This window comes from Leopardus geoffroyi, chromosome D1 (genome assembly GCF_018350155.1).
Source record: "Leopardus geoffroyi isolate Oge1 chromosome D1, O.geoffroyi_Oge1_pat1.0, whole genome shotgun sequence".
In the NCBI taxonomy this organism is placed as follows: Eukaryota; Metazoa; Chordata; class Mammalia; order Carnivora; family Felidae; genus Leopardus; species Leopardus geoffroyi.
The window spans coordinates 14,455,175-14,469,600 of record NC_059329.1 but is presented as its reverse complement, the minus strand read 5'-3'; the positions used below and the strand labels follow the sequence as shown (position 1 = coordinate 14,469,600).

The following is a 14,426-nucleotide window of genomic DNA, read 5'->3' as shown; positions in this document are numbered from 1 at the left end:
GGGTCCAGAAAAACTTCCTATTTTCTCATGAATAAACTGAGAACTGTAGTTTACAGAGTAGAGTTTGGAGCACAAACTTTGTGTTAATCGGATGACATTCGAATCCTCCTGCTTCTGCTTACTGTCTATGAGATTTGAGCAAGGTATGTGAGATCTCTAAGCCCCAGCTTCGTCATCTGTAAAATGGGGATAATAGTAGTATATACTTCATGAGGTTATTGTGAGAATTAAATTAGCTTGTATAAGTAAAACTCTTAGCACAGTGCCCAGAACAAAGTCAGACTTTAGTGTAAGCAATTGATTATTATAAATTGGACTACCAGTCTCCATTTGCAGATCTTAAGAGGCATTTAGAATATAAAATTACTTTTACGAATCATACCACGTGGGAAGTCTGTGTTTTATTTTAAATCTGTGATGAAGCATGAATTGCCCAGAACATCTGCATGAACTTGGAGCAGTTGTTTTGTAAAGCACCCCAGTGCTAGGAAAAGAATCTTACTCCAGTGAGTTGGTTAAGAAACAGAATAATAGAGCCTGTAGTATGCACATTTACCTCCAACCCAGACTTTTCAGGCAAGTCTCCTCTGTAGCCCACATGGTCCTGGCAGCCTGTCCCTGGCCCAGGAAGTAGGGTTCTTCTTTCCTGGGAAACAGAGTGAGGTCTGTGTTGCAGCTGGGCCCCTTGACATTTTAGGTATCTGTTTACTTCATGGATAGTTTCATATTAAATTTAGCACATTGCTTAAGGATACCACAATACACTGTATACTCCGTTTATGCGTTGGTTGGTTATCTTGCTATGAAATAGGGTTTAGTAAGAAGGTTTGATTTGGTCACAACTTGTCATTATCCTGAAATATACCCACAACTGAAGGACCTTAGACTTGCTTGAGTTTGTAGTTTAAATGGAATATTTTATTAGTGTGGGTCTCCACTGAAGGGCTTAGAGCTTGATACAGGCTTCTGATCAGGTGACCTGAGAATGTATCTTCATGTATGCAGTTTATATATTGAAAAGTCAGAACTATTTAGATGCTTAGCTTTTTCTTTAGTATTTTGTTAGTTTGTGTTTGTGTTTATTCTTCAAACTTGGTAGTACTATTAATTTGCCATGAAGTTCAATTTTATTTCTTTTTTATTTTGTGAATCTTGTGGTCGATAATGAGAATACAAAGTTGGAGTCGTTTGGTTTGGTTATTGCTCATCGTCGGGCAAAAATGCACCTGTCTACCCTGGAGCCTGCTGCTACATCGTCTCATTAATGTTGGATGCTCCCTTTTCCATTGCATAGGCTACACACATGTATTCTGGGGCAAGAACTGGGTTGGTGTTAACTGACATACAGCGAGAGCAGCAAGAGCTCAAGAAACGGGACCAAGAAACTACGGCGTTTGAAGGTAAAAGTGAAAATGCACAGACCAGTCGAGGCTCATGTAGATTTGATTTTATTTTTTTAACGTAACTTATTATATCTGATATTTTAAACTTTTAATTGAGATCAAATTTCAGCTCTGGTTTTATGCATTATTTTAACTTCTTAGTGGTCCCAAGTGGTTCTTTTCTTTCTTGACAAAGGTTAGTTAGACATTGGTAGGAGCTACTTGTAGTCTGGCTGCAAAAGTTTTTATTCAGCATCAGAATCCCACGTTGATTTCAACTGTTAGAATATTATTCCCAATTCTGATACCTGGGTGTTTATCTTTAAAAGTATAATTTTCCTTTGCAGCTGAATTCCAGTATGCTGAAACTGTATTTCGAGATAAGTATGGTCGTAAGAGGAATTTGAAACTGGAACGTTTAGAGCAAAGGAGAAAAGCAGAGAAGGACTCGGAGAGAGAGGAGCTGTACGCTCAGTGGGGAAAAGGGTAAGAGAACCACTGAAATGGAGAACAAGACTGTGCTGACTGGAGGAGGTCATTCTCTACTTTTCTGACCAGTGAGTTAGTTCGTTGTGCCTTCACAGCTGTTTCAGGAATGGAAGGTTCAGTGTGCTCGGTCTCCCTCCTAAGATACTGGGGTACTCCACACTTGGCGTTGGTATTCTAGTTTTGCTCTTTTCAATATTTGGCCGACGCTGCTGGGAAAAGGAAGTTCCCCAAATGTAGCAGTATGGTCCGCTCAGTGTGAGAGTGCAAATGTTAAACGGGACAGCATACACTCTTGGTTCTTTTTGCCCAGGCTTGCCCAGAGCCGGCAGCAGCAACAAAATGTGGAGGATGCAGTGAAGGAAATGCAAAAGCCTCTGGCGCGCTACATTGATGATGAAGATCTGGATCGGATGCTGCGAGAACAGGAAAGAGAGGGGGACCCCATGGCCAACTTTATCAAGAAGAATAAGGCTAAGGAGAACAAGAATAAGAAAGGTGAGCCTTCTGGGATTCGTCAGAGATGAAGGTGACTTGTGTAAAGAGAGATAGTCTTTAGCTTGATGATACATAGGTGCAGAGAAGGCTCTCCCATATAGTTTTTTAGGTTCCTTGTATTTGGAAATTTGCGTTCAGCTCACTAGAGATTTCAGTATAAAATTTTTGTTCCCACTGCCACCCGACTCTGGATTGAGTTATATAGGTAACTAACTTCTCCCTCTCTCCTCTCACCAGTGAGACCTCGCTACAGTGGTCCTGCCCCTCCTCCCAACAGATTCAATATTTGGCCTGGATATCGCTGGGATGGAGTTGACAGGTAAGCCTGAGTATTTCCTACATTTTTGTTTTCTTTTCCATCTGACCCTAACCTTTCCTAGCCGTTCTTACATCACTGTACACTCTGCCTCATTTTCTGTTCTAACCACAGAGTTAATAATATGCAGTTTGCTTGCTTCTGTTTCTGAGGTCCCCAAATCCCATTTCCCATGCTTAAAATATTCTTCCTCCTTCTCCGTTTTTCCTTTTCAAAGTGTTTTTTTAAAGCTCTGGACAAACAGCTCTGCTGCTTCTGATGGGATACCCTTTGTTGTTGACATTGGTCACTTCTAGAGATATTTTCTAAGGTTTAGAGGGGATGAGTGATGGGCGGTAGTCTGGAGTCTTTCGTATGTTGTATCTTTAAAAATGTAGCCCTTGAACCTTCTCTTCACTGACTTAGGAATGAGTTACTTACGATATCTCCCTGACCCCTACGGCCAGCATCTGTACCCATTTACTCTAACTTACTGTCTGTTGTGTGCTTCTGTTCAAAGTCTGCTCCTCTGTTTACATGGTAGATCCCATCTCCTCTTGCCTACGGAAGGACATTGTTCTAGCGTTTACCATAGTGGTTCTCAAACTTTTTAATTTCAAGACCCCTTTATACTTGAGAACCCCAAACAGCTTTTGTTTATGTGGTTTATATGTATTAATATTTACCTTATTAGAAATTAAACTGAGAAGTTTAAAAAGTGTTTATTAATTAGTTCATTAAAAACATAATAAAGCCATTATGTTAGTATAATTACCATATTTTTGAAGAAAAATAACTGTTTTCCAACAAAGAAAGTAGAAGAATGGCATTGATTTACATTTTTGCAAATCTCGTTAATGGTTGGCTTAATAGTCTAGCAGGATTCTGCATTGAGTCTGTTGCAGTTTGTTTAGTTGGAGTATTGAAAGAAAGTTTAGCCTTAGAAAATTCAGCTGTGGGGCACCTGGGTGGCTCAGTCGGTTAAGCGTCTGACTCTTGATCTCAGCTCAGGTCGTGATCTCAGGGTCATGAGCACAAGCCCTGCATTGGGCTCCGGGCTGGGCATGAAGCCTACTTAAAAAAAAAAAAAAAAAAAAAAAAAAATCAGCCTTATACATAGGTTGTTAGAAAAGGAAGGTGTATTATATTTTGTACTACACAGAAATTCAACAGGTGATAGTTTCTTAAAGGTGATTTATAACATGGAGTCTGAAACCATATCAAAGAACTTTTAATACTGTTACATTAAAATTTTTTTTTTTGTTTTTTGTTTTGTTTTGTTTTGTTTTTTTTTTTTTTTTTACTTTGTAGGGATCTTTTCCCAGTGCGTGATTTTATAACATCATGTGCTGGTCATTTGGAAAATAGTGGTTTGCTGAGTTTTTCAGACCTGCCAAATGTTGACATTTTTCATTATACAACATCAATGATTTGTATTTGTTAACGTTACCTCTGATCTCATCACCAAAATCTTAATAGGAAGCTAAAGTTCATGGTGGCGGATCCAAGTGTATTCAAATTCTAATTTATGCTTAAAGTCTTGAATTTTATCTTTGGTGACAAGTATCAGTTGTTACTGAAGTTAAAGCTTTTTGTACAATAACTTTTTTGTAGAATCCATCAGATTTTGTACCTAGAGGGTCAGGTCTTCTGTGAATATAGAGTTTTACTTCTTCCTTTCCAATCCAAATGCCCTTTGTTTCTTTTTCTTACCTTAATTGTAGTAACTAGAGCTTCCAGTGCAGATGTTGAATAGAAGTAGTAAGAACAGACATCTTTGCCTTCTTCCTAAATCTTAGGAGAACAACAGTCAGTGTTTTACCATTAAATATGTTGTAAGCTATAGGTGTTTTTGTAGATTCCCTTTGCTGAGTTGAGAAGGTTCCTTTCTATTCCTAGTTTTCTGACAGTTTTGTTTTTTTTTTTTTTTTTCCGGAATATGTGTTGGATTTTGGTTCATTCTTTGATCTATTAGTTAGTTATTTAGGAATGCATTGTTCAATTTCAAACATTTAGACTTCTGTAGTATCTCACCATTATTTATTTCCAGTTTAATTCTGATGAGGTCAGAGAATATACTCCATAATATTTTGATCTTTTGAAATGTATTAAGATGTGTTTTATGGCCCAGTATATGGTTGACCTTGGTGAATAGTCCATTTGCATATGAGGATAATATGTATCCTGTAGTTGTTTGGGGGAGTGTTTTGAAAATTAATTTTTGTATCTTTTTAAACATAAACTTTTTGTTTTGGAATAATTTTAGATTTATAGAAAATTTGCAGATAGTATAAAGAATTCCTATACACTACTCATCCAATTTTATTATCATTCATTGCATTACCATGGTACATTTATTTATCAGAACAACATTGGTATGTTGCTATTAATGTACCAGATTTTACTTGGATTTTACCAGTTTTTTCCACTAAAATCCTTTTCTGTTCAGGATCCCACATTGCACTTAGTTGTCATTTCTCCTTAGTCTTCTCTGGTCTGTGACAGTTTCTCAGTCTTTCTTTGCTGTTTGTCACCATGACAGTTTTTTGGAATATGGTCAGTTATTTTGTAGAATGTCCCTCAAAGTGGGTTCATTTGATGTTTTTCTCATGGTTGGACTGGGGTTATGGGTTTTTGGAAAGAATGCCACAGTGGTGGCATGCCCTTCTCATCACATCATTTAACCGGTACCTGGTAACAACAGGACATCCCTAGTGTTAACCTCAGTCACTTGGTTCAGCTGTAGTGAGTGTTTGCCAGGTATCTCCATTTTAGTTATTCTTTTCCCCCTTCCGTACATACTTAGTTCTCTAGAAGTGAGTCACTGAGTTTAGCTTGTACTCAAAAGGTGACCTGTAGGTGGCATAGCTACATTTATTATTTGGGCTTTTTCTATGGGGATTTGTTTTGTCACCCCATCTGCTTAGTCAGTTATTTATTTATATCAGTAATGATTCATGCAATTTTATACTGTGGATTGTAATCCAGTAATATGTTATTTATTTTGTTATTTATTTAAATAAATTGTTCTGTTCTTTAGCTACTGGGAATTCTTTAAGGTGTCCCTTTTGCATGCCCTGTCCTTTTATTTTTTGAGTACTCTCTGACTTTCTGATACTGCAAGATGCTCCAGGCTCATCTTGTATGTTCCTTGTCCCAGCCCTAGAATCAGCCATTTCTCCAAGCAGCCCTGGCTGCTTTTAATGGATAATGGTATTTAGAAACCAAGATCTGACTGCTAGAAGTACTTGTTACCGGGGTGTCATTGTTTCTAGGCTATGCCAGCAGACAGAGCTAGGTAGTACATGTCTAGTAATTCATGTACGCACACATATTTGTTATTTCTGTACCTACTTATCTGTACGTATGTGTCTGTATATGTACATGTTTATGTATACAGATACGTAAATATGAGTTCATACTAATGTTGACTCTAGTGGAGTATTACCTTTTATTCCAGCTTGTCTGTAACTTCCCTCTCCAGCATTGAGAAACCTAGCACCCCCATGTACCGTTCATTTTGCTCATCTCTGTATACATGGAAAACAGTTTCAGAATTGAGAGATTCAGAAGTAAGAAACAGATTTCCAACAAAAATATAGTGTAGTTACTTTTGTTACTACCCTTATAATTTCTAGTGAAAGAACCATTTTCCATCTGCCCTGCCCCAGTACTGTTATGTCATACATTTGTAATATAGATTCATTTGTCATAGTCCCCGTCTATCCTGGGATCTCCTGACATCCTGGGTGATTTTTCCTTTTTATAGTTTGCTTATGTTAGTGTTTATTTTTTATTGTGTATAGTTCTGTGGGGTTTGACAAATGCATGGAGTCATTTATTCACCACCCTACTACTGTATGGAACATCATCCAAAAATTTCCCCTGTAAGTCCTGTTTTAGTCAGTTACACTTTGTCCACCAAACCCTTGTGATGAGTGCTCTTCTTTCTGTTCCTATGTTTTGCCTTTTTCAGAGTGTCACAGGAATGGAATCATACAATATGGAGCCTTTTGAGTCTGACTTCTTGCACTTAGCAAAATGCATGTAAGGTTTATCCATGTTCTTGCATGAATATCCCATTATGTGGCTGTATCAGTTTGTTTATTCCCCAGTTGAAGGACATCTTCAGTTTTTAGCAACTATGAATAAAGCCACAGTAAACATTTGTGTATAGATTTTTATGTGGACATAGTTTTCAGTTCATTTGGGTAGATACCCAGTGATTGCTGGAATATATGGTGAGACTATGTTGAACTTGATAAGAAACTGCCAGTTGTTTTCTAATGTGGCTATACCATTTTTTGTTACACCAGAGAATGAGGATTCCTGTTGCTCCATACCCTTGCCAGCCTTTGGTATTGTCAGTGTTTTGGATTTTAGGTGTGTACATTTAGTATTGAATTTTAATTGCTCTGTTACCTGTTTAGCTAAACCTCTCTGCAGTTTTCTTTTTTAGTGTTTGCTCTAAGGATTGCAGTATGTATCTTTAACTCATCACAGCCTACTGGGAGTTTATAACTGTACTGTTTCACATAAAATACACAAACCTTGTATGTAACGCTGAGGTTCCACTTACCCTCTGTTCTATGTGCTATTGTTGTCATATATATTACATAAATGGTATAGACCCCACAATATAGTGTTCTAATTTTTTTAAAAAGTTTATTTATTTTGAGAGACGGAGAAAGCATGGGTACGGGTGGGTAGAGAAGGAGAGAGCGAATCCCAAGCAGGCTGTGCATTGTCAGTGCAGAGTCTGATGTGGGGCTTGAACTCACAAACCGTAAGATCATAATTTGAGCCCAAGTTAGATGCTTAACCGACTGAGCCACCCAGGCACCCCTCCAGTTATTTAAAAAGAAAACTGAAAAAAACAACAAAATATATAAGTGTTAATATTTAATATTTAACTCATGTATTTACCGTTTCTGGTGCTCTTTTTTTTTTTTCTTTAAACAACTTTTAATATTCCTTTAGTGTAGGATTATTGGTCACAAATTCTCTGTTTTTGTTGATGTGAAGATGTCTTTATTTCACCTTTAATTTTTAAAAACTTTAGTTTTGAAATAATTTTAGATAAGTTGAAAAATTAGTACAGTGTGTTACAGCGTACCCTTTACCCAGCTTCCCCCAACGATAATCTAACATAACCATAGTACATTACCAAAATAAGGAAATTGACATTGGCACAATTCTATTAAATTAAAGACATTTTTCTCACCTTCATTTCTCAAGGATAGTTTTACTGACGTATTGTTGGAGGAGGTCATCAAGATGACATTACCACTAGTTGACCCAGAAGCTGGACCCAGGCAATCAGAGGCCTCTTACCTGCTCCCTTATCCTTGGAATGTGTGTCCTGCCTACTCTTTTCAAGGATGTAGCCTTGAAAGAGTAAGGTGTTATTGAGACCACCTGGGCCAAATATGTGGCTGAATCCAGTTAAGGCCTCTGTATAAGTTTTTGAGATTCGCCAGGTGGCTGCCCAAGAGAGGCTTCATATGTAAGTTCCCTTCCCTATTAAACTTGCCCCCTATCAATGTGGAGTGGCCTGCCTCTTTTTTTTTGTTCTCTCCTTGCCCTCCACGTACTGGGGCCAATTTCAGACTTCCCCCAGGAAGCTCACAAGGTTGTGAACCAACACATAGAACTCTGGATTGATAGTATCAGAATTCTGTGACAGTTTTGTCAACCCTTTAAGAAAGTTTCATCATTTTCTGGCCTCCACTGTTTCTAATTAGAAGTAAATCCTTAGTCCTCATTTATTTTATTGTTACTCCCTGCCCCACATTGTAATATATTGTTTTTCTCTGGCAGATTTTTCTTCTTGTTTTAGGTTTTTAGCCAGTTTATCATGTACCTCAGTGTGGTTTTCTTTGTATTTATCCTGCTTTGGGTTTGTTATGCTCTCTGGATCTTTAAGTTCATGTTATTCACCATTGGGAAGTATTTGGCTATTTTTTCATCAGTTATTTTTTATGAATTACTGTTTCTTCTTCTCCAGTTACGTTATTTTCCACCACTTAATATTATTCCGCAGAGCCCTAAAGTCCTGTTCATTTTTCTAGCATCATTTTTTTCTGTCTGTTCTTAAGGTCAGATAGTTTCTGTTGATCTGTTTTCCACTTCATTGACTTTCTGCCATCTCCAATCTGTTAAGCCCACACAGTGAATTTTTTGTTCCAGCTAGTTTATTGTATTTTTCAACTCTAGAATTTCTGTTTGATAGTTTGTATTTCTGTGCTGAGATTTTCCATCTGCTCATTCATTATGAGACATTTCCCTCTTCCTTGAGAATATTTATAATTGGTGCTTTGAAGTCCTGTTTGCTCATTGTAACATTTGGGTCACCTCAGGATTGGTTTCTATTAATAGCCTTTTCTTGACTTTGATTACATTTTACTATTCCTTGACATATCTGGTCATTTTTTAACATATATTGGATACTGTAAGTGATACATTGTCAGAACTTGGAATTCTGTTATATTCCTCTGAAGTATGTTGATGTTTATTTCCAGTAGACTGTTAAGTGGGTGCATCTGAGCTCCGAATGCTGTCTCCTTTGCAGTGGGCAGCAGCTACAATTTCTGCTCAGTTCTTTCAATTTCTAGCTGCTGCTTTTTCACTGGGCCCAGTGTGGTTCCCCTGTGCAAGCACAGTTTAGCAGTTAGCCAAGGATTTATGTGCTGTTTGTGTGTACATTGCAGGGTTCATCTGTTTTGTGGCTTCCTCCCCTTCAGAGTTTCCTTCATGATTTTCCAGCTGCTCTGCCTTCTTTGCACTGATACCTCAAGCTAATAAGCCTGTGACTTTCTGCCTCCATGAGCTGTGCAGACCGGGAAGTGCCCTCTGGCAAAAAGCTCACAAATCTTTTTACAAATGGACTCATCCAGGTTCTGTCTGCTTTTGGTCACTTTCCCATGCCTTCAAAGAATTTTAGATACTTGCACTTTCATATTTTGTCCAGATTTTATAATTGCTGTCTGAGAATAGAGTAGTCTGCTCAAGTTCCTCTGCTGTGACTGAAATCCATTGCCCCACCTCCTATGGACCTGAGGCATTGTCTTCTGTCCCCCAAGCTGCCATCAAAATCTGAGGCTCTAGTTCCTGATACTGAGTATCCTCAGGGTGGCTGTGGTTTCAGGCTAGCTTACTACTTTGGTTTGCAGTTCACTGGATATAGGCTCTTTGTTTGGTAGCAGGACATTTTTCAGAATGCTGATTTGTCTTATAGCCAGAAGTGGATCTTTTTATAGCCACAACCCTAGAGATTTTCCCTGTTACACTGAGGCCATCCTTTTTTTTTTTTTTCCTATTTAAAAAAAAAAAAAATTCTGGACCCACACTCAGAACTCTCCCTGACCTAGTATTTTCTTGATATCTGATTTGTCTCCAGCTCTCCCAGGAGTTTTCTTCCACTTAGCATTTTTTCTTACATCTTTCCTTTTAGTTCCCTTTCTCATCTTTGTTTTCTTTCTCATTATTCACTCTTTCGTCACCTCTTTTAGTTTGTCTGGTTTTGGCCCATTGCAAGTGAACATTTCTAGAACATATCTGTAGTTGGAAAAACTCATAAGGTCAATTAATCTAATCCCATTATTATTTAAAAGACAAGCAAGGCCCAGATAAATTTAACTACTTACCTCGAGTTATTTAGCTCACCTGAAAAAGCTGGAATTAGAATCCTGGGCTCCTGGTGCGCCTGGATGGCTCAGTCAGTGAAGTGTCCGACTTCGGCTCAGGTCATGATCTCACGGTTCGTGAGTTAGAGCCCTGCATCGGGCTGTGTGCTGACAGCTCAGAGCCTGGAGCCTACTGCAGATACTGTGTCTCCCCCTCTCTCTGCCCCTCCCCTGCTCGCACACTGTCTCTCTCTCTCAAAAATAAATAAAAACATTAAAAAAAAATTAAAAATCATGGGCTCCTGATTCTATAGTCCAAGCCTTTTCTACTGTGCGTTCTCTTGTGGTTTGTTTTTTGATTCTGTGGGGTTTGGTTTGTTATTCATATGTCCTTCGTCTGTATGATCATATTAGTGTTGGTTCTCTTAAGTACTTATTCCCCAGGGCAAAAAACAGTGGTTTCCTTGGTGCTCTAGAATACCCTGCATGCTTTTGAGGTTAGAGATGGAGCTGTTTGTAGTAAGCTTCCCTTCCTAAAACACTCTGTTATTTATCCTACTCATCCCTTAGGGAGGGTGTTAGGCAAGAGGGAAGGAAGCCTGTTCTCTCCATCAGTTCAGTAACACTTAGCAAAGATGTGATTACTTGAGGCAGCTGTGTACCAGCTGCTGGGCTCTCACAGGTAGTGATAGTCCCTAAGCTTAGGAACTTACTTTCCATCTAGAGCAGAAAGACAAGTAAATAATTTCAATACTACTTGCTAGTATTACTATAGAGGATTTTCAGGGTGCTTGGGAGCACAAAGGTATAGTAAATTCAGCCTTGGGAGAGTGCGGTTAGGGGAAGCTTTCTAGACTATACATGAGCTTTGTCTTAAGGGATATCAGTCGCCAGCCAACATAAGAAGAGGAAGGAGGTTGAAATGCGAAGTCATAAGGGTATGGGACATCATAGTGTTATGGGGGGGCAGTCATAAGCAGTTTGCTGCTGTTGGAGAGCATGAGGTATGACGTGGAGTGTATGTGATAGATTGGAAAGGTAAGCAGGGGCCTGGTCACAGTAGGCTTTAGAAGCATTTGTGATGAGTGTGGTCTTCACCCTAAAGGCAAAGGAGGGCCCTTGAAGGAATAACAGCAGCTTTGTATATTAGATAGATGAATCACTAAGGCAGTAATGGGAAGCATTTGAAAGGCACACATCTGAAAGTGGAGAGACAAGGTAAAAGGCTATTGCAGTAGGTCAGGGTAAAGGAGGTGGAGTTCTGAACTGTAGGGAAGTGTTCAGGGATGAGGTGTCAGGACCTGGTGGCTGACTTGGGCAGAAGGAGAAATCACTGGATTTGACAATAGGGAAGGTCACTGGCGGTCTGAAAGAGAGCTAACTGTGGCATGGTGAGACAAAAGCTAGGTTCCAATGTGTTAAGGAGTGAATGAAAAGTGAGGAGGTGTAGACAGTGAATACAAGCTCTTTTAAGAAGTTCAATTTAAAGTCCCCAGCTGCATTAGCCCTTTAGCAAGAGAGTCGGCCTGTCCTCTGAAGCTTTGAATCCAGGCATTGACTTCCCGTCTGTAGCTATGAAAGTCCCAGGTGGCATCTTCTTCTGGGGGCCATTTCATCTATATTGAAAATCTGTTTAGTGTAACCACCTTCACTGACTGTCTTAGGTAGCTAGATCTGTTAGATAACTTGCTGCAGCTTTACACTGGCACTTGCTGTTTCACTCAAACTTTTATGTTATGGAGACAACTTCTTTGCTTAAATCTCACGAACCACCCTCTGCCAGCTTCAAACTTTTCTTCTGCAGCTTCCCCACCTCTCTTAGTCTTCACAGAATTGAAGAGACTCAGGGCCTTGCTCTGGATTAAGCTTTGCCTCAAAGGAACGTTATAGCTGGTTTGATCCCCTATCGAGACCACTCAGACTTCCTCCATATCAGCAGTAAGGCTGTTTTGCTTCCTTATCATTTGTGTTTGTTGGAGTAGCACTTTTAATTTTCTTCAGTAACTTTTCCTTTGCATTTACAAGTTGACTGACTGGTGCAAGAGGCGTAGCTTTTAGCCCATCTTGGCTTGCAACTTGCCTTCTTCACTGAACTTAGTCTTTTTTCTAGCTTTTGACTTAAAGCGAGACGTGTGATTCTTTCTTTTACTTGAACCCTTACAGGCCAGTGTAGGGTCATTAATTGGCTTAATTTCAATATTGCTGTGTCTCAGAGAATAGGCTGGAGGAGAGGGAGAGAGATGGGGGAGTGGCCGGTCAGTGGAGCAGTGAGAACACACACAACATTTATCAACTGAGTTTGCTGTCTTATATGGATGCATTCGTGGAACCCCAAAACAGTTGACAATAGTTTCATTAAAGATCACTGATTACAGATCACCATAACAAATAATGAAAAAATGTGAAATATTGCAAGAGTTACCAAAGTGTGACCCAGAGGCACGAAGTGAGCAAATGCTGTTGGAAAGTGGCACCAATAGACTCAATTGATGCATGGTTGCCACAGATCTTCAGTTGGTAAAAAATACATTCTGCGAAGTGTCGTAAAGTGAAGTGCAATTAGGGAGGTGCCTGTAATAAAAATTCACTAGATGTTGTGTAATGAATGGATAAATTATAAGATGTAGACATCAGCTGAGAGGGAGTTGGGCCTGTAGAGTAGTAAATGTTTGAAACATTTGTCAAAAGAGTGGCAGAAGGGTCTGAATAAGAACTAATAAAAGGATGAATGATGTATTTTGGCTTTTTGATTTTATTGCATATGCCTTACATATTTTCACATGACTGCCTTACTTTCCTCCTTATCTGTTAGGTTGTGAACTCTTCTCTTTTTTCAAAAACGAATGTCCAGTTCAGGATTCTGGCTGATCAGTGTCTCTTGATTGCAGATCCAATGGATTTGAACAGAAGCGCTTTGCCAGGCTTGCCAGCAAGAAGGCGGTGGAGGAACTTGCCTACAAGTGGAGTGTTGAGGATATGTAACTTTTCTGAGGCTGTGGGGCGGCTGTGGGTTGTGGTAGTGGACATAGGGCAGCCAGACATCCAGCTGTAACAGCTGTCTATGCTAGTAATCAGAGTCCACACAGACCAGCAACCTGAATGCCAGTTTTGACTACAGAAGAATATTTTGAGACCTGATGTTTGGACTGAGGCACCTGTACTTCTCAGGTGTTCCAACACTGGCGATTGCTGGCCTTCAGAGGAAGCATTGCATTTTCAGTGTCCCAGAGTTTGTTCTTGGTTAGGGTTTTTCTTTTTTAATAAACATACATTTATTTTTTCACAATCATGCTCTTAACTGGGTATTCTGTTTTGGGGAAGAACACAAGCTAATGTTGAACCTCCATGGATCTTGGAGGGTGATTGGTTGGATTTTTCATTAATCTAGAAAGCAGTGGGAGTAAAAACTTTGGCAGTGATAGTTCCTTCCTCTTAGAAAATATGAATTAGTGCTAAACTAGACTTAGGAATAGAAGTAGCTGTTTGGAGGCATGGTGTATGTCAAAGGTAGTGTCACAAATTAGTGGAGAAGAAACAGATAATGGCGTTTAGAAAATTGACTTATATATGGACAACAATGAAGTTGGATCCCTACCTCACACCATATAAGACAAAGACATCCCAAAGTGATGAAAGACCTAAATGAAAGGTAAAATGTTAAAACCAGTAGGAAAAATCAGAGACTGTCTTTGCGACTTTGGGGTGAGGATAGATTTCTTAAATGAGATCCCCAAAGCACTATCCATGAGATTTGATACCTTTGACTACTTCGTAACTAAAGATTTCTGGTCAACAAAGCATCTCATAGTCAAAGTTAAAGATGTGTACAGATTAGGAAAAAATATTTGCAATGTTTAAAACTGACAAGGGATTGCATATATGAAAGACTGAATATAGAAAGTACTACTGCAAATCAGGAAGAGAAACAAAACACAAGATAAAAATGGGCAAAGAATATAAATAGGTAAAATCTAAAGGGAAAACCAGAATGACTAATAAGTATATTACCCCATTGGTAATTAGAGAAATGCAAATTAAAATGTTAATGTGTTTCTACTTTATATCTATTGGTTTGGCAAAAATAGGAGACTGAGCTCTCATGGGGAATGAAAACTCATGAGGAGTTGCAACTGGTACATC

General features: G+C 38.9%; 1 protein-coding gene across 3 annotated transcripts in view; it reads left to right on the top strand.

The window, feature by feature from the left end:
• BUD13 (BUD13 homolog) overlaps window positions 1-14,426 on the top strand; it is a 306,228-nt gene that overhangs the window by 13,094 nt on the left and 278,708 nt on the right. For 2 of the 3 annotated variants that reach the window (XR_006713754.1, XR_006713753.1), the window contains exons 6-9: window positions 1,295-1,400; window positions 1,730-1,868; window positions 2,182-2,366; window positions 2,604-2,685. Coding sequence is in view for 1 of the 3 variants with exons in the window: in XM_045482889.1 (XP_045338845.1) it covers window positions 1,295-1,400; window positions 1,730-1,868; window positions 2,182-2,366; window positions 2,604-2,685; window positions 13,175-13,268 (606 nt within the window). In the remaining 2 variants the exon portion in view is untranslated. Of the gene's footprint in view, window positions 1-1,294; window positions 1,401-1,729; window positions 1,869-2,181; window positions 2,367-2,603; window positions 2,686-13,174; window positions 13,573-14,426 lie in introns of those variants that run through there. The other variant, XM_045482889.1, reaches the window with a different exon arrangement.